General features: G+C 42.9%; 1 protein-coding gene across 2 annotated transcripts in view; it reads right to left on the bottom strand.

Moving 5' to 3' along the window:
• The window catches only part of CDH4 (cadherin 4), a 416711-nt gene that overhangs the window by 260559 nt on the left and 136989 nt on the right, over positions 1 to 19163 (bottom strand). The window contains exon 1 of one of the 2 annotated variants that reach the window (XM_030963159.1): positions 17561 to 17634. The exons of the other annotated variant lie outside the window; for it this stretch is intronic. Within the exon in view, the coding sequence (XP_030819019.1) occupies positions 17561 to 17606 (46 nt within the window). The 5' untranslated portion in view covers positions 17607 to 17634. Of the gene's footprint in view, positions 1 to 17560; positions 17635 to 19163 lie in introns of those variants that run through there. 2 annotated transcript variants of the gene reach the window in all.

Here is a 19163-nt window from a genome sequence, read left to right as displayed (position 1 = left end):
TTAAATCAGAAGGAGGAACACAGGCTGCTAGTGGGAGCATGTGCAGATTCTTGTATGCAATTCTCTGACAGCAAGACACACTGCAAAAATGCATTTGGTGTTTCAGCTGACATATAACACAGTACTTCGAAAGAAAATATTCGCTTTGCCATTGCTACAGCTACTGGTATGTCCCCTCAAATTTAGTACATGCAATAGGCAGGAGGATAAAAACATCCCAAAGATACCAGAAGAATTTATAAGTCGATGATCTGCTTATGAGGAATGGAGACTGCTGATACAAGCTGCAGTCTTACTGATAAAAAAATGGATTTCCCATAGCATTGCCCATAGCATTGCTCCCATAGCACTGGGAGCTAATTGGCCTGAGCTTGCTCCTGCTAACTGTCCTATGTTCATCTGGCCTTGCTCTGGAGGACCCAATCAATCACAAGCCCAACCTACAGCTGACCCGTAGGCAGCCACAATTAAAACTCAGCTCCTACTTACTGAAAGGTAGAAAGTGAATTTAACCTGATCTAAGTAAGGGAGAGAGTGCTTGAAACCACTTGCAGTCCCTGAGATGTTCTATCACTTCAGACAACCCTTTTCCCTTTTCAGCAGAGCTTTTCATTGCCCACAGCCTTTGGGAGAGCTCACAGACCATTTCTGCAGCTGGTTCCTCTCCCAGATGCAGGGTGGATACATCAGGATGCCACAGCAGCCCAGGATCCTGGGGATCAGTTACACAGCTCTTACGGAACTCACCCAGTCACTTTAATGAATGCTCTACCTAAAACTAATTAGGCGCTTGTGCTCACAGCACTTTTCTGGGCATTTGACAATTTATTTGTCTACAGAAAAGCAATCCGCCAGAAAAAACCCTCTTGGAATAAGCCATGAGTTGCAATACATTCAGAGGCAGGCTGAGCACATCCTTGGAAATGCAGACACTTGGATTGTGAACCTGGATTAAAACTGGCTCAGTGGTTTCTGAATGTACAGTACATACACGAGACAGAAACTGCACCAGTTTAGCACCATCACTGCCTTTAGAGAAAAGCTGCACTGAGAACAGCAGGTCACAGGGAAGTCAACAACAGTTACACTAAATCTCCACAATTAACAAATAAAAAAAATCATAATAGCTTCTATTTACTAGTTGTATATTTTCAGAGGACTTGTTCAAAAAATAAAAACAATGAATTATTTTCAATGGAAGCTGAATTTCAAACTTTTCCTACTATATAGTCAGCCAGATACCCCCAAAAGTCTCCTCTAATGTATTTTTCAGGCTGTGCAGTTTTATCATTCAGAAAGTAGCACTTTTTTTCTCAAAAAGAATGAGTTAAGGGCAAGGCAAGTCATATTTCAAGCTGCTTACATTTTTGGTCAACTTCAGATCTCTTTGTACATTCCTGTCTGAACTCTCTTCCCCCCATACTGCAAGAAACACACCGCTGGTCAGGGCAGAGCAAAATTGAGCAGTCAAGTAAATGGAAAAGTTCCTCTCTGGAACAGCAGGAATTTGCTTTGGATGAGTATCCATAACAGATTTCTTTGACTTAAATACTGCTCACAGACAATGTTAGTATTTAGGAAAACAGAAACTGGTATTTCACAGTCAAAGTAAAAAGATGCTGAAGAGCTCGTTACACTGGCCTGTTTCTCTAGCAAATAATCTGCATTTGTTCAGCCAATAACATGTATTCTCTCAGTGCTGAAATCCCTTCTGCTTTGTAATTGTCGAGGAAAAAATGGTTTCCTGTAAAATGTCACAGGTTTTCCTAGCATCAGGTGTATGTCCACTTTTTAGCTCCACTTAAGAAACACAGAGTGTTTCCAATCATAAACTTACAGGAAGAATGTAATTACCATTTAGACACAACAGGACAGGATGACAGCAACTCAATTGTTGCCCAAATCATAAGATTTTCAATTCAATCAAGCATTCATTCTCTGGTTTTAGTGACAGCTACAGTTGGGCAGGAAGCCCAACAAGGTTAATCAGGCAACAACTCCAAACCAAACACTTATTATAAAGGAAATTCTTTTAGAATCAAGTTTCTTGGCTCTGTTGCTTCCTCTGCAGAGTGACCATCTCCACAGTGGAGATGACTGGACTGGAAAAAAATCCAAAGGACCAAACACTGAAAAAGACAAACCACTTCCATTTTTCAAAACTGTATTTCAGTCATGACCTAGACTGCAGGGAATAAACATAATTTGGACTCTAATTCCTTTGGAAGAAAAGGGAGAGCACATATGTGTCACCTGGGAGAAGAGACCAACCCTGTTGTTTCTCTGCTATGTTTCTTTAGCAGACATCTGGAAAGTTGAAGTCTCCCATGAGAAAAAGGGGTAAGGGTTGTGAGAGTCCTCCCAGCTCTTGATAGAATATTTCATCCACCTCTTCATCCTGGTTGAGTGATCTATAGCAGACTCCCACAAGGATATCTGCCTTGTTGGCCTTCCCTGATTCTCACCCTAAACTCTCAAATTTATTGTCACCACCATTAAGCTCTGCTCAGCAGTCCAAAAAAAAACTAAGAAAAATCGGAAAAAATTATGGGGGGGAAAAGTCATGCTCAGGACCTGTGTTTTACAGGATTCCATCACAGCAGTGGTGAAAACATGACAGCCAAATTCCTGAGGAATTTAGCCTCCTGCCTTTTACCAGGACCTGGCGCTGCAGTGGCAGCACAGGCACTATTCCACCTTCTGCCCAAGAGCAAATATCTCCTCCTTATCTCCTCCAGATCTCCTCCTGCCTCTCTCTGCTTGGTGCAGCCAGCTCTGGTTTGTCACTGCCCATCCCTCCAGGCCAGAGTCACCACCCTGCTGTCAGGAGATGCAGGTGACACAGAGCACCCCAAACAGCTTATGGAAAACACTCCTTTCTTCCAGCCCTGCTAATCTCTCCATTAATGGGATTCTGCTTGTTCCACTGCTCTTTGTGCTTAAATCCCTTGGGCTCCTCAGGCACTGACTGCTAAATTATGAAGTGGTTTTTGAGAGCTTTGGTTAGATGTGCCATCGTGTTACACCACAGATTTTTATAGGTATAAGGGAAATTCCAACCCTGAGGGTGCTGCTCTTCTGCTCCCTATCCGTGGCTCCTTCAGTCCATCAGATTTTAAACAGTACATGCCCAGAAAAAGAAAGTAATTTTTCTTCCTCCTCTTCTTCTCCTTGTTTAAAGTTTATTAATACTGTCACATCAAATCTCAATGCAAAGTGATACGAAATGTCGTACACTAAAAATAATGTGCTGGAAATGGGTCAGTACTGAAATATTTGCACTGTCTACAAACTGGTCTATTATCTCCTCCAGTTTCGAGCTCTTTTAACCCAATTCTCAAGTTTACCAACACGACAGGGAGTTAAATTCTGATGAATTTTAAGAGAAATACAGACAGAACTGAGTATTTAGGTCACTGTTAGTCAAGTTATTTTGAGGGGATTTCATCATTTTTGTGTAGAATAATGAAAATGCTTTTTTCTGACTTCCCCCCTCCAGTGCTGACAGCTCCCTAATGCTGACAAGGTGCTCCTTGCAGTGAGAGGAGAGGCAAGAAGAGCATGTGAGGAAGAGCACTGTGGAACCTTGATGTTGGAAGGGCATCTGGCCCAACCCTCCACTCAAAGCACGGAAAAAAAGGGAGGAAAAAAAAGGAGAAAGATGGTTTGTAAGTTTTAACAAACTGAGAAGGCATAGAGGGAAAGTGAAATGGCAGAGATGCTTTGGGAGGCAGAGAGAACTGTCCCAAAGCTTTACCAGGTCACTCATCAGCTTGCAGAAAGGACACAAGACAAGGAGGGATGTAGCTCCCCCTAACTCTACATGGAAAACACAGACATAACAACACACTGGCCTTAGGGAGCTACCAAACCAGCATGTATGTGCTGGTAAATTGACACTGTCAACATCACCAGGTACTTCTACCACGTGCTAAGGTACAGATAGAACTCTGCTGTCAGCGACGTGAGCAGTTTACTGAAATACCCACAACACAGTCAGTGTCCAAAGAGCTGTCACCTTTTCAGTAAATAATTAGCAGGAAGCTGGAGTATCACTCTGGGAAGTGGCTGGCTCGGGCTGTGCTGGGTACTGAACAATGACACCCTCACAGCAAGGACAAATGCCCATTCCAAGTTATTTACTCCTTTACACTGCACATGCACATCCTTCGAGGAATGGCTCCAATCCACCTGGCACCCAGGAACGTAGGAAGCAGTGTCACAACATTTTGGAGCTTAAAGAGCAGGCACAATGTGCCAAACTGAGGTAACAGATGGGGATCCAAACATTGCTAAGTGCTACCTAGCAATGCAGCATATGCAGTGCCTGGAAATCGTGACATCATCTCATGAATGAAAAAGTCTTGCCCTAATATTCTAATTAGATACTCAATCAAGTGAAAAAAATGGAGATGAGCAAGGAGGAATGGTACCAAAGGTAGGAAATGTGACAGTGACAGGAATAAAAAGGATAATCCCCCTGGTCCCAGCGTGGATACTTTGCAGCCCTCATCTTCCCCCCTTTCTGCTTCAACAGCTTTTGGCACTTGGATAGGGACAACCTGTGAGATGGTTTTGCATTGAGAGTTTTGGAAGGGTAGGCTGGTATCCAAGAATTTAAGATAAAATGCTAAGTAGACTTGCAGAATACATCCACCTCCTGGAAGCTAAACATGCCCTGGACAATTGGTGGGTCATCAGTTGGGTTATTCTTCTTAATTGTTAAGTATGTATCAATTCTACGTGATCTTTTATTTATATTATTTGGGAGGATTACAATGAAGAGAAAAATTGGTACAGAATCCTGAACACCCAGCTTGAAAACTCTGGCCTTCAGTAAGAAGATGAAAACACTTTTTACTGATTCAACTTTCATTCTAGACTCATGTAATTTAATCAGATATGTTCACAGCTAGAATTGCTGCATGCTGGAAATCCTTCCTGGCAATATAGAAGCTACCACTTTAACACTCCACAGATAATTTTCTCATTACATTATATACTACAGTTAGGAAAAGCTCAGTTATATTTACAAGCATACAGTTCAACCACTGATTGTAAAAATATGCATAATGCATAGTTAGCTTGCCCAAGTAATTAATGTGATTATGCATTCAAAGCAGGTAAGTGCAATAATTGAGTTGCTGTGCAAGCTGTGCAAGTGCATGCACAATTCTGCACACCTAATGTTTTGGGAGGTTTGCCCACTTGGGGAGATTCTGAAGTTCTGCTTTGCAATCACAGCTTAGAAAATAAAAATAAGATTATTTCCTGTGCCATAAACTGACCTAAGCACCAATGCTACTTTCCCAATATAATTAAATGTTAAAAGCCTTTAATTAAAGAATATAAATCAGAGTGAATAATGTCCGACCAGAGCAGCCTTACCATACAGGCTGCATCCAGTGCTGAGAGTGCACCAGAACAAGGCCATAAAAATGCCATTCACATCTTTTAATTGGTACATTTGAGCATTCCTTTTATTGCTTTTATTGCCAAACCAGCAATGGTATCTCTTCCCTTCTGAAAACATTTTCACTCTCCAAACTTCAGCCCAAGTGTTGACGATGACAAATGGTGGCCCCTGCTTCCCTCAAGCCCCATCCAGAACAAAGCAATTCTTTGCCCTGGAATGCCTGAAGCATACCTGGGCTTGGAATTTAATTCTCTTTCATATTGTATTTCTTTCCATCTCAAGCTCTTAGATAGGGATTTTTATTTGTTTATGTATTTATTTTGGGGACAGCAAGTATTATTGTTTCCTTTGACATGGCTGTGTCATTGCACGCTGAGATAACATGGGGAAGAAGCTGCTGTGGATAAAAAGTGGGGGGAAAAGCTGCATTTTTTCCTGCTGAGGGACAGAACCATCTCTCTCTTGCCTTCTCCTTCCCCCTCTGTGCTCTCTGCTCCCTAGCAGCAAAGTGATGGGTATCTATATATTCCCGGCATAATAATATATTTATGGATTGTGAACACAGAAAACTACAGCAGGGTAAAAGCAATCAGATTTACAGATAAACTCGAGGCCTCTATAAATCTGGACTACAATAGAAATTAGAGTGAGAGAGAATGAGGAGGGAAAGGTTTTTTGAATCTGAATGCTGAGATTCAGCTTCAGCTCAACAGTATTTAAAAAGCTTTTGTTCCCACTTTCCACAAACAGGAAAGCATTCAGGGTTTGCAGCTAACATCGAGGAACACAGCAACAGATTTTGAGCTTGTAAATAACTTCCAACTGTGTATTCAATTCTAAATTTCAGTTTATACTGTGCTGGGTTATTGTGTAAGAGTCAAATACAGAAAAGAAAACTTAAACATGGGATAATACAAAAACTCAGTACTACAAAATTCAGCAGTAATTGTGATGCAGAAAGAAAACAAACCCCAGAAAGATGCATCAAAGACTTTTACAAATAATTTCAAATATGGAACCACTCTGAGGATTTTGTGGTCAAATCTTTAATAAAGAATTCCTCAAAGAAAAATATTTGAATTATTTACTCAGCCCCGAGGAAGTGAATAGAGAATAAAGCAGATGAAAACAAGCAATCAGAAACGCTTCTTTTAAAGCTGTGATCCAGCAGTAAAATGTTGCTAAATAATGGGAATGAATATCCTCATGGATGTTGAGTCTGCAGGAACAAGCTGGGCCAGCTCTCCCTGCAGCCCTGCAAGCACAATATGGGTTTACATCTGGTCTCAAGAAGCACCAGGCAGACCTCAGACAGTCTGGCTGTCGGTCCAGACGAGCACCAGCAGCTCGGGTTCTTATCCAAGGCTTACTCAGCCTACCTGAACCTTTTGGGCCAGCAAAACGGAGCTGGCACTCTGCTCAGCCCAGGCATCTGCCTCACACTGCTGGCACTGCCTGCTCACTGGGGCTGGAGCTAGAGCAGGAATCATCCTTCTCTGCTGACATCTCCTATTGTCAGGGTGGCAGGAGGCTGCAAGTGTGGGGATGCACAACATGCAGGATCAAAGAGGAAAGCATTTAAACCACCTGAAGCAGAGTTTGCAGGGAAAGCCTGGTTGCCAGGAGCCACATTCTGCTCTTTGTCATCCTCCCATGGTGTTAAAATCACTTAAGTGAATATTTTTTTTGGTGTGCTTTTAACCCTGAGGAGATTATCACATAAACAAGTTGCTTTGCAGTGGGAAGTCTGAGGGCCAAATGGTGCCTCTCTCCAGCATCTGAGGGGTGCATCCCACTGTGTTCAAACAACACTGCTTGAGGCATCCAGCACAAGGGTGTGGGCAGAGCTGATCCTGCTGAGCTGTGGTACCTGGAGCAGCCTCACAAGCAGCACCTTGGCTCTCCTATGGGGCTGGCTCCTGGGCATCCACACCAACAGGGGTGGCTGTGGGGAGCCACCAGGACCCCCACACAAAGCTCAGGATGGAGAGGCTCTGCTGCACTCTGGGGAGCTGTGATGGGCTGGGAAAGCATCCCACAGCAGGGATGGAGCCTGCTCTGAGCAGCACAGGAGGAGCACAGCTCTGGAGTGGGCTGGGAATTTAACTGGGGAGAATGAAACTGCGTGCAACAGGAGGAGGTGGCCTCTGCAGCACAAATGATCTCTGAAAAGTAACAGCTTCTTGTGCAAGGCCGGATGGGAACAAGGAGAGCTATTCCACACCTATGGACTCTCCTGGTAGTGCATAAATAAAAAAGTATCCTTCATGATCAGCTAGTGGTCCTGGGAGGATTGGGAGAACCTAGAAAGCAGAAGTAACAGTTAAAACTAAACCCATACATGAAAAAAAAAACCCAAAACATTCAATTATTTGGTCGTGCTGAGAGGACAAGAGCTTTTCCCCTGGAGATGAGAGACAAGATTTTCTGGCTGGGAGAGCTGTGCTGTGAGCAGCAGGCCTGGGCACTGTGCTGGGCAGCCCTGTCCAGCCTGTGGGAGCCTCTGCCAGCCAAGAACTCACAGCTCTAATCCGAGATCCGTCACCACTCACTGCACAGCCCTGGGCAAGTTACTTAACCTCCTTGTGTCTCACTTTCACCATCTGCAGGACTGGGCTAACACTGACTTGGCCAGTAGATAGGGGCATTCAGGGGCTTAATCAAGGGTAGCTGGAGTGATTAAATTCCAGCTGCTCTGTCTGTGGCTGCAATCTCTCTGCCCAGCGTCAGGTCCTGGCACTGTGGCACACGAGGCAGGCTCGGTGTCCTCAGAGCAGGGCAGGGAAGGAAGGAGCTGCCACAGCACAATATGTGGGTCAGCATCTTCCAACTGCAGCTGCCAACGCGCTGACTCGGCAGCAGCCTCCTCGCGGCCCTTGGCTGAGGCGCACCAGAGAAATCCCGTCACTCCCAGCCCGCTGGAGGCGGGAACGGAGCCAGGCCGTGCCTCCGGGCAGAGCCCGGCGAGCGACGAGCGGACTGCACCGCCCCACAAGGGAGCTGGAGCCAGGTACACGGGGCCCGGACTGATGGAAACACAAAGGCTCCGGAGCTGGGCTCCATCTGACCTGAGGAAACGCTCCCGAGCGGCATCCCAGTGCCCCTGGCCACAGCCCAGGCAGGGCTGAGCACAGGCTGAGACCAGACTGCCTGAGACTCACTCAAGGCACAGGCAGGGTCATTCCCGCCCAGAAGCTGAATCATGGACCAGGGCCACCAGACAACACCAGAACTGGAGAACAGAGGGGTCCTGGATGAAAACCCTTCCCAGCTCCAATTTAGTTCTTGCTTGTCCCACCACACGCCCCCTTTCACCTTGAGCTGAGTCCCTCAGACACCTCCCCAGCTCAGCTCACTGCATCTCTCCTCATCATTCTGTTCTGTCAGATGCACCTCCCTTCTCCATGCATTCCCTCAAAACATGGTCCGTCCATCAGCTCTTCTCCCATTCCAAAGAAGTTTTCATGCTCTTTTCAGCATTTACAGGACTATTCCGGATAAGAGGATCCATATATGTATATATATAAATAAGTATTAAGTACATCTTGGAATAAACATCAAGGTACAAGTGATTGCACAAGTTGCAAGGCGACTTTTAACAGGAAAGAGAAACTATTTCACCTGCAATCAGTAATCACTGCATCAACAGGACACAGTAAAATTATATGGTTATAAGTCAACCCTATAAATCCATGAATCAACTTAATTTCCAAGATCCATGCCTAGAATTAGATGACAAGAAAGTAAATTTTACATATATAAATGAATTTCTTCTTAAACTTTCTTTCCTGGGATGGCAGAGGGAAGGTGAGGGAAACCAGTCCCATAGATAGCAAGGGCCATGTCTGTGTTGGCTGGTACCACTGTGACAGTGCATTAGGGGTGTCAATAGACTGCCATCAACCCTTACCACATGAGATCAAACATTCTGTTGCTGACTCTGAACCCCAGCAGGAGCCAGCCAGAGCAAACACCAAGAGAGGATTGTAGTATTTGGCTCTGAATTTTCACAAACAACTTTATTTCTCCCTGTGTCCTGTGACCTAGGTAATAAAATAACATTTACAACTCAATTAAGGCATCTCAAATACAGATCTGTGATTTAACATGCAGACACTTGTGGTACTGCAGATTTAATATGGTAATGACTGAACAGATGTTTAGGAAATTGTGTACACTGGCAGATGCTGACTGACAAAGGATCCCTGTTTCAGGTGTTTGGCTTCCATGGGTTTACACATGACTGCCAAAAAGTCTGTTCCCTGCTCCAAGAAGAGCAACTACAGAAGCCCCTGTGCTTTGCATCCATGGCAAATTAAAGGAAAATCTAAATGTCTCCTGCATGTACAATGGAAGTGACTCAGCTTCCTCTCCCTGTGCTGCACAGGTGTGACTACCACCCCTCCTTGCAGTCTAAAGAAGTAACTCCAGACGTGCAGAATAACTCAGATCAGAGCTGTCTCCAAGTCAGGCAAGAAAACACACAAACTGTTTTTAAACCACCACATCCTGTAACTGCACTTTCTTACCGAGTGATGCATGCCACTGGATTACAGGAGACTGTTCCCATTAGGAAACATAATTCAATACAACAAAAGGTGGGAAAATTGAGCCTGGATTGATCAAGAAGATTTAACTTCAAATTGACAATATTGCTGAGCAGCGAGGCAGGGAGCACAGGCATAATTTGGTTTCCTGCAGCACCACTCCAAATGATGGCTATCAGTATTCCAATCAGTGGCTGATGGTTTTATTTCCCCCATGAGTTTCTCCAGGTCATCCCTGACAGTTAGAAAAGTGCTTACTCGCTTGGGCTGCACCGAGCAGATGGTTCCTGATCAGAGATTAGTGCAGGAGCTGGGGGTCAGTGGGCTGCCAAAACCCCTCTGCCCACTGCAGCCACCCTGGGGACAGCAGTTTGCTTACCACTACAGGCAGGTGACACGCTCAGCAATGCTCCTGGACATGTCCAGGGCTCCCTGCAGTACAGCCAGTGCTCACCTGATATATAGTTTATATCCCTGAGACTTCCCTGCCTGGTGTTACAATATCACTTCTGCCTTGGGGTCACTCGGTATAGACTTCTGCAGGAAACGGAGGGCACACAGAGGTGGTGGGAGAGAATGATTAAAGCCCACACCATCCTGCCTCTGCCCAATCACCAGCAACTCACATTTTTCAAACCTCAGACCAGCATGACAACAGCCACCTCTTTTCATAGGTTTATTTTCACTCCCCCCTCCCTCAAAAAATCGAAAAGAAAAGAAAGGGGAAAGATTAACAACATCCAAAAGCTGGTGGGGCTCTAGAACACAGGCTGGTATTTCAGGCCAGGCTTCTGGGACTACTGCTATGCATAGCATCTATTTTCTTCCTCCTGATGTGGTTCAAAGGTAAGTTTTGGCACTGACTTGATTATCATGGAATTCAGCTTAGAAATGAGCCCCAGCTTTACAGTTGTGGACTCTCTAAATGGTGCTTATATTTACCAAAACATAAGGACCAATTCTTGCCAAGCACTGTGTCTGTATTGCTTTTGGCCAATTGTTTTTGACCTGGTGTTTTCTCAATTTCAGTAGGGTTTTGCTGCCACAGGAGGAAGACAAGGATAACGTTATGTTCTAAGATCCTACAGAAAAATCACTTTTCCCTGGGAAACGTGATGAAGAAACAAAGCTGAGCTTTGCTCTGATACTAGAGGAATTTTAAACACCATTTCTGATACTACTGCAGTACAGCAGGAACTATTCTAAGGACAAGAGCCAAGCATAGAGTACATACCATACAAACCAACCACAGGGAGCCATGCCCTCCAAACCTGTGCCTATACAGAGCAAAAGAGAAGAGAGGGGAAAAAAAATAGATGGAAGTAAGTCACTGAAGGTAACCTGGAAAGTCACTAACGGAGTGAGAACCACAGTCTCCTGACCCCTGTTTTAGTGTCTTCAAAACCATCTGCACCATAACAGCAAGTGACTGTCAGCAGTCACCTTGCTTCAAGGAGTTGAAAAATAAAGGAAAATATACCACCTATTTTACACTTCTGAAGAAGATAATCTTATTTTCCCCGATTACAGTATCCTAAAAGAATGTTGCTTAGATACAGTACTACACATACAAAAATAGGTTCCTAACTGTTCTCAAATTACACAACAATATTAGTTTGGGGACACTTAAGTCTTGCTTACTTTATTCCATTTTAATCTGTTTTGTCACATGTGCTTTAATTTTTCTATGCATTTAATGATGCACTTCTGTGACAGAATTAAGTCAGATCTCAACCCTAAGAACACTTACATGCATGGTTAACTTACACACACAGAGCCTCACTATGAATTTATGGATGTCGAATTGGAATGACCATGGTTTCATTGTTTCCCGTTTATAGTGATGTTTGCCTGATTCATTCCTATTATTCTTTTATTTCATTGATTTGTTTTGACATTCATGCATTTACTTCCAAGCCAATACATCATTTGAATGTAAAAGATAAGACTCTTCAGGAATTTAATGCAATGGACTTCTAAAAGAGGAGAATTGGGAAGTTATATCAGAGAAGCACATTAAAAACAAAAAAAACCCCAGAATTTACATCTAACCTGCCTTTTTTATGGTCACAGCTGGAAATCTGTTTGGAACTGCCTGATGGCAGCATAGCTTCTCTCTCTGCAGTGCAGTTTCTGTGTGGATAATGGATCTCTGATATTTGGGTTCTGAACCCCATCCTCTTATCACCTAAGAATGGATACCCTTCAGCATCTCTATTGGGTAAAAATATTCAGGTATTCCCAAAACCAGGGGAAAAAAGGATGTTATATATCATAGAGAAGCTGCATTCTAATATTATAATCTATTACCACAGCAGTGGCCGGTTGGAATTCTGAGTCCATGATAACACTTTCTGCCTTCAAGTCCTGAACCAGCCAAACAGCACCTCCTGATAAAAACCTTCCCTGATGTTTGCTGCAAAATCCTTGTCCACTGCAAACAAACACTTCTAACTACATTTAGGACTTCAAATGTTTTCAAGTATTGAACACTGTGGTTTCAAGCAATTGCACAGCACAGTCTACAGCAAGTGGTCAGCAGGATTTCTTTGGAAAAATACCAATGAACTTTATTAGACAACAGGCTGCACTAGCAGGAGCAGGACACACGTGGTTTGACGACTTGAGAACAAGCTCAATTCCCAAGAACATTCTCAATTTAGGCTTTGTACAAATGTCTTGTTCCCTGCAATCCTGGCGATACTGGAAACCTTCCACATTCACTCGAGGCTCTCACTTCTTCCTGCGTCAGTTATTAAATAACCCTCATCCTCCTCACCACATGGGCAATGCCTCCTGCACACCACTTCTGTTCCACCCACTCACTGTTGGTGCAGGTGACCCAGACCAGCTGTCACATTATGTGGCAATAGCTAATGTCATCTTTTGTCCCAATAATTACCCAGAAACTTGCACTGCTTCAGCAGCAACAACAAATAACCCAAACCCCAGCTCCAGCCAGGGGATTGCTGTCATATTTCTGTGCAGGTTTGCCCCAAAATAAGCGTGTACAGAAGCACCTCAGAAGAAGCAACAGCCTTACAATGGATGTTCAGATGAATTGTTTAACACACAAGCTCCAAAGGTCAAGGAAGAGTTTTCCTGTAATAACCTGACTGGAGAAGGCTGGATGGATTTTGGATGGGAGGTCTGCTCACTGCTGCTGCACAGGGAACTCCCACCAAGTGCCAGACATAGAAAATTTGAAACTGATCAAGAAGAAAAAAAAACGAGACATCAAAAACCATCCTGGACAAACACGCAGGCACTAAAAGAAGGTGTGTGCACTCAAAGGCGAGAAATAAAAGCCCTGTTGCTGTGTGCTAATTGAAGCAGGGCTGAGCTGCTCACTCAGAGTCATTGGGACATTAAAGGAATTATTTCTCTTTGCTTCCTCAGATGGTCCTAAGCAGTGACTTTGATTTGTGGGAGAAGCCCCAAACAGTGCCTTTCTACCAGCACCACTAACTACAGACTGGGTGGAGCAAAGTTCCAAATTCTGAAGTTTTTTGTAATATCCCTGTGCTGCCTTTCCTTGCTGTGGTTGCCCTGCACTGACACTCAACTCAAGCAGCACTGATGGTTCAGCTCATCCTGAACAAAAATCCCCAAACCTGCAAGACACAAAGTTTCCCTTTCCCAGAACCTGCACCTCTAGCTGGCTGCAGAAATGGAAGATGAATCGTTATACATTTCTCTTTCCCACTCTGAAGGTGAGTTTTTCAAGCCAAACCACATCATTATTTGTGTGCCAGGGGAAGGTTTTTAGTGCAGTTCATAAAAATGTAGGTTCTAAAGCACAAGTTACAGCAACTAGAAAAAAGTATGGGCCTATGCACTACCATATACCAGCCAAAGGTCCCATGACATTCTACTTGCCACAATTACTACGTGGAGTATCTATCATTTACACCTTGAGCTGTGTGCTAGTAACCTTTTACAACAGGATTTGCTTTTGTTCCCTAATCACCAAAAGAGATTTCAAAGCAATCAAATTCTACTGATGCAAACTCTTGAGCATATAGAGTATTTTGCTTGAGTATTTACAAATGTTTTTCTTATTCATGAGCCACCTTGCAAGCAAGAACTTGTTTGAACAACTATTCCTGGAAAATGAAAAATAAGTTACAAATATGATTGTTCGTTAATGCCACATGCAATATTCAAGGAGTTCTTCTTTCAGAGGTGTTTTGAGAATGAATTCATTCTTTTGTGTAGTGCTACAAAGGTGTAAAATGCTAAGTGTTAGATATTATTATACTACCAGTGTCTAAGCTTGTGGCCCCTCTTGGAAACACTTCATATTTGTACATCTGAGACGGGAAAGCAAAGGCAACTAGAGAAAAGATAGTTGAAAACCTGTCTAGCATATTTTTTCACCCAAATATTGCTTTTAATGTATAATCAATCTTTATGGTCTGTTGCTGCAGGGAAGGTGTAATAGAATCAAGTTTTCATAAAATTGCAAGTTGCATGAATCTTTCAGAAACAAGATCATAACATTCTTCATTCCAAATCAATATCGATTATTCCTTAAGTTACATATAAATTGCTTTTAGCTGCAGACATTTCATGTCATACAAATGCAGTTAATAATGGGAAATATCCCTTTCACCACGCTAACAATGCCATCCTGCTTGCTGGGCTCATCTCTTGAGAAAGATTATTCCCTTCCTTTCCTCATATGCTATTTTAAATACACTTTAGCCAACCTGTGTATCCTGTTTCGCTCTTGTTACAGCTGATCTGTGCAGAACTTTCCAAGAATAAAGTATTTTGTGACACACAATTTGTAGGTCTTGACCAAAAGGCCATTTCTTTTAGCTGGTATTTCCCCATTGAAGAACTGACCTCATTCTGAAGGCACATTACCCGAATTCTCTAGGCAAGAAGCAGAATTCAAATTATTCACACCAAGGAATGAGTCACAAATCATGCAGGAAACAAATCAGAGGAGGAGGCCCAACACTGGAAGTGCTGCATGGGCGGATTTCTACCAACGGGCCTGGAAATGCACACACAGGGTAAAAAAAATGAAAGTGAAATCCCTGCTGTGTTCCATCTTTCTGCTGTTTCCTCTCCATTTGCAAAATACACTTAAAATATAAACAAAATTGAATTAAAAAAGCCACAACAGTGAAATCCACATTCTCAACAAACTGAGGATAAGACATAGGGGAAAGAGCTAAAGTAGGAAGTCACTTGGATAAAAATTAGGGATTCAGCACATTCCTCCTTGGCTGGCTGCTCAGCCCAAATGGTGCCATTCACTGAGTGGTGTTCTGCCACTACAGTTTTATGTGGGGCCAGCACAAGAGCCTGACCATCATTTTTCAGGGTTTATTTCCACACAAGGAAATACAAAGTTCTCTCCGCCGTAAAATGTTTTGCAATATCTTCCACGGCTTTAAAACCACAAAATACTCCTTACATTTTATCTCAGTGTTTAATGCATTTTAAGTTTACATTTGAGCTCTGATGATTAACTTTACGAAACAAAGTAAACTGTGTGTGCTTTTTTAGCCCCTAAGGACAGTTATTCCTTCAGAATGTAACTGCAAAGATATTTTTACATTGTAGGAAACCAACTATAATGTACATTACAGCTCATTTTCCAACACTGGATTGCATCATAAATATATTTTAAGCTGCTGTGTTAAAATTATAGTGGAAAATTAAAACAAGCATAACCCATATTATTTAAGATGAATTTTACAGCCAAGTAAGAACCAAAATGAAATAAAAACACAGTATTTGCATCCAAGGAAATTTGGTAGAAATAACATAAAAAACCTGTTACGGCTAAAACCTACTTAGCAAAAAAAAAAGGAGATGAAAACATTTGCCATCTGTTGAGAGCATGGAACTGGTTCCCCCATTCGGAGCTGCAATTTCAAAGCCAGGGATTAATATCCATAGCAGGGTGAACTCCCAAGGGCCAGACAGAAAGTGGATGGAAATAACCAAATCTGGGAGTTTGTTCTGGTTTGTCTGTTTGGGTTTTTGTCCATTAAATATGGAACATTAATTCACCTGAAGCCCAAATTAATTGTTGCAGCTGACAATCCTAACAGGCAACATGGTGAACTATAAAGGCTGAGAAATATTTCTTTTAAAACTGATGTGTACTTGGTCAACATTATATTCTCCTTTTCACATATCCACAGATATACTCCACAGATCTATAAAAACCTGATACTAATTACTGCCTGCAATTAGAGACCCTGCTCAGGGTTAACAGTGCATGAGCACATCACACAATGTGATTTGCGTGCTTTGTGCCACATTTGACCACAGGAGAACAGAGAACGTTGTCATGATGAGGAATACATAATTAAAATATATTGGCCTTGTCTTATTTGCTGATGTTGGTACCAAAGACCAGAACGGTAATGAGGACTTTGAGTCTCAAGACACAGAGTTTAAGAACACTGAGAACTAACTCTGTACAGGAGGTTGGTTTTTAACCTGATAAATCTGCTTGCTGTTGCAGCAAAACAGAAAAGCCATGGCTAGTTCCAGTCTTTGGGCTGAAAGATGGATTTCTGCCCTGACATCAAACTCAATAGCTGTTACTTAATAAATACATTATAAGGGTGAATATTTTTTGCATTTTTCATCTCTGTGTCCTTAACAGTCAAATGAAAATTTTACCTTTTTCAGTTCACTACCTGCAAAATACCTTTGAAAAACTACCGGAAGTGGCAATGCCAGGTATAAAAGTCATCAGATACTGGGATTTTGCAACAGTGTGAAGTATTACAAAAGATCATCATCAATACAAAGTATTGTACTCATAATAGTAATTTCTTGCCTCAATCAATGGTCTATCCTAACAATTCAGATAAACTATGGAAAGCAGGCAGTGTCCTGGTGGTCTCACTGCCTTTAACAAGTCCATTACCATGAACAGGCACCCTCCCTTTCCTAAAGGACAATGGTAAACCCAATTCCAGCAGATTCTCAACCAACAGTTATTACAATCACTGTAAAAGTAAAGAAAAAAGAAAAAGCAAAAGAAAGTAAAGCTGAAGTGGCACGACCAGAACCCCAACTTCCTGCCAGAGATGCAAATGACCCAAAGCAAAGGCACTAAAGTAGGCACCAAGGCATTAACAATTCAGAATTCACCATAACAATACTAATTATAGAGTTTCATGTGGCATTATTGAGAAGATAATATGCACTTCTACAGGAAATAAATTGTAATTCACCAATTAATGTGTTAGAAAGTGTGTTTTTACCAGTCCTGCTGAAGTTTAAAAGCTGGATTTAAATCTCCACCTCGGTGACATGTTTTCGGAAAGCAGAGAGAGTTCAGAAGGATTTGACAGCAATTTTATCTACACAAGATGCAGGGCTGAGTTTCTCAGCTAAGTAGCCTACAGGGAGAGGGATGGGAGTTTTGCTGGGTATTTCAGAGACCGTGTGTGATTCTTCTGTAAGGCTTATCTCTCATCTCCTAGCTAGGCCAAGGGATCTAAGAAATCCTTCTCATTCAAATCAAATATCAGCCCAACTCCTATTGTTGCTGCTCTTATTGGAGATGCAATCCCCTTGATAAAGAAGGATGCACGGTGCTCCTTTAAGCACTTACCAGTACTGCCCCTGCAGCAGAGAGCAGGCTTGCCCAGCCCATCCATCTGAGCAGCACACACTGACACAGCCTGGGAAGCCTGAATTTATAAAAAACAAAATATTACTGCAAGGCTGTGGGTGGTTTTTAGCTACACTTTCAGTCCACAAAGTCAAATTCAGAGGCTTATCTGAGCAGGGAGTCTCACATCCCTGACACACGGATGCACAGAGCAGTCAATATCCTGTGGCAGGGCAGGAGATTTTATCAGCATTTCCACACTCATTTACAACCCCCAGTACTGCTGATGTTCAACAGGGTGTTTTGAGACCCTGATTCTCTGATTCCCCTCTGGACAGCATCCTCAGGACACCCCAGCTCTGCACAGTCCCGTGAGGGTGAGTCCTGCGCAGACTCACACAGAGTTCTGCTTTCCACAGAACTGCCCAGGAATGATACTGCCTCAAAAAGGTGCAGACCCAGAGGTTCATTATTCTATCATTCAGGAGAACATTAATACAAAATCATTTATGCCTGGGGGCCTTTGCAGTACCAGGTCCATGGAAAAGTCTGCAAGAAGGGGAGTGGTGCTGTCCCCCCAGTGTCCTGTCCCTCTGGCAGAAAGGGTGAAAGATTCAAGGACACACATGGGAGAGAGCCCAGCCTGTGTCACGGTACAGCAGGAGCACCTAATTCACACACATCATCCTTTAAAAAAACACTAGGCAGGAGACATTAATAAATTTGTGGCTTTATTAAGCCCAACCATTCCTTCTAAATCCCATCCCTAATTCTCTTTTCAACTGCTTGTATGTCTGGATCAAAGAAAAGATGGATTTTAGTGTATTTTAAAAACTGCTGAGCTTGGACACTGTTCTTAAAAATCACTAATTGTATCTTGCTAAAAAAATCAAATCACTTTTCTTGAAGTGTGGAAACAAGTCTCCTTGGAGGAAACATCCCCATCTCCAAACCTCAACCACAGCAGAGCCTGCATGGCAAAAGACGCTGTTTTGGTTAATCACTTCTTCAGTGATCAGACAGATTGGTCAGGATAAACTGCCAGCACTGCTGACCCTGCCTGGCCCCTGTTCCCTCCCTTCACAGCTGCTCCAGCACCAAGAGATGCTTGGTCCCCATGGCCAGGGCAGCTCCAACTGCTTGGTCTCCATCTCATGGAAAGCCACATGGAGATGAGCAAGCTGCTTCCTAGAATAGCCTGTAGGTACAATACTCTGCCCTCAAGCCAGCCAAACTCAACGTTCATTTTTATTACCAGATTTTCTCAACACCCTCTGCTAACAAAAGAGTTGCCTCATCACATTTTTTCAAAGAACTTTCCTTTTCAGTTCCATCTTTCAGACAGGCACACTAATCATATTCAAGGCTAGACCTGCAAGCAGGATGTAAATCACTTTACCAGCTCAGCTGCCATGTATTTAATAACTTATTCACAGTTGCAGAAGGAAAAAAAGGTGAGATTATATAGGGGGGTAGACAAAGAGGGAATATAATTCCCAGGCATTATACAGGACTTCCCATAAATTTTTACAGTATTATGGTGGAGGGAAGCCCCTTCATGTTATTGCAGGGGCTAAACCTGGAGCCAGAGTTAAAATCCTGT

Source organism: Camarhynchus parvulus, chromosome 20 (assembly GCF_901933205.1).
Source record: "Camarhynchus parvulus chromosome 20, STF_HiC, whole genome shotgun sequence".
Classification (NCBI taxonomy): domain Eukaryota; kingdom Metazoa; phylum Chordata; class Aves; order Passeriformes; family Thraupidae; genus Camarhynchus; species Camarhynchus parvulus.
Note: the sequence above shows the minus strand (reverse complement) of the source record. Positions and strands in the feature narration are given on the sequence as shown.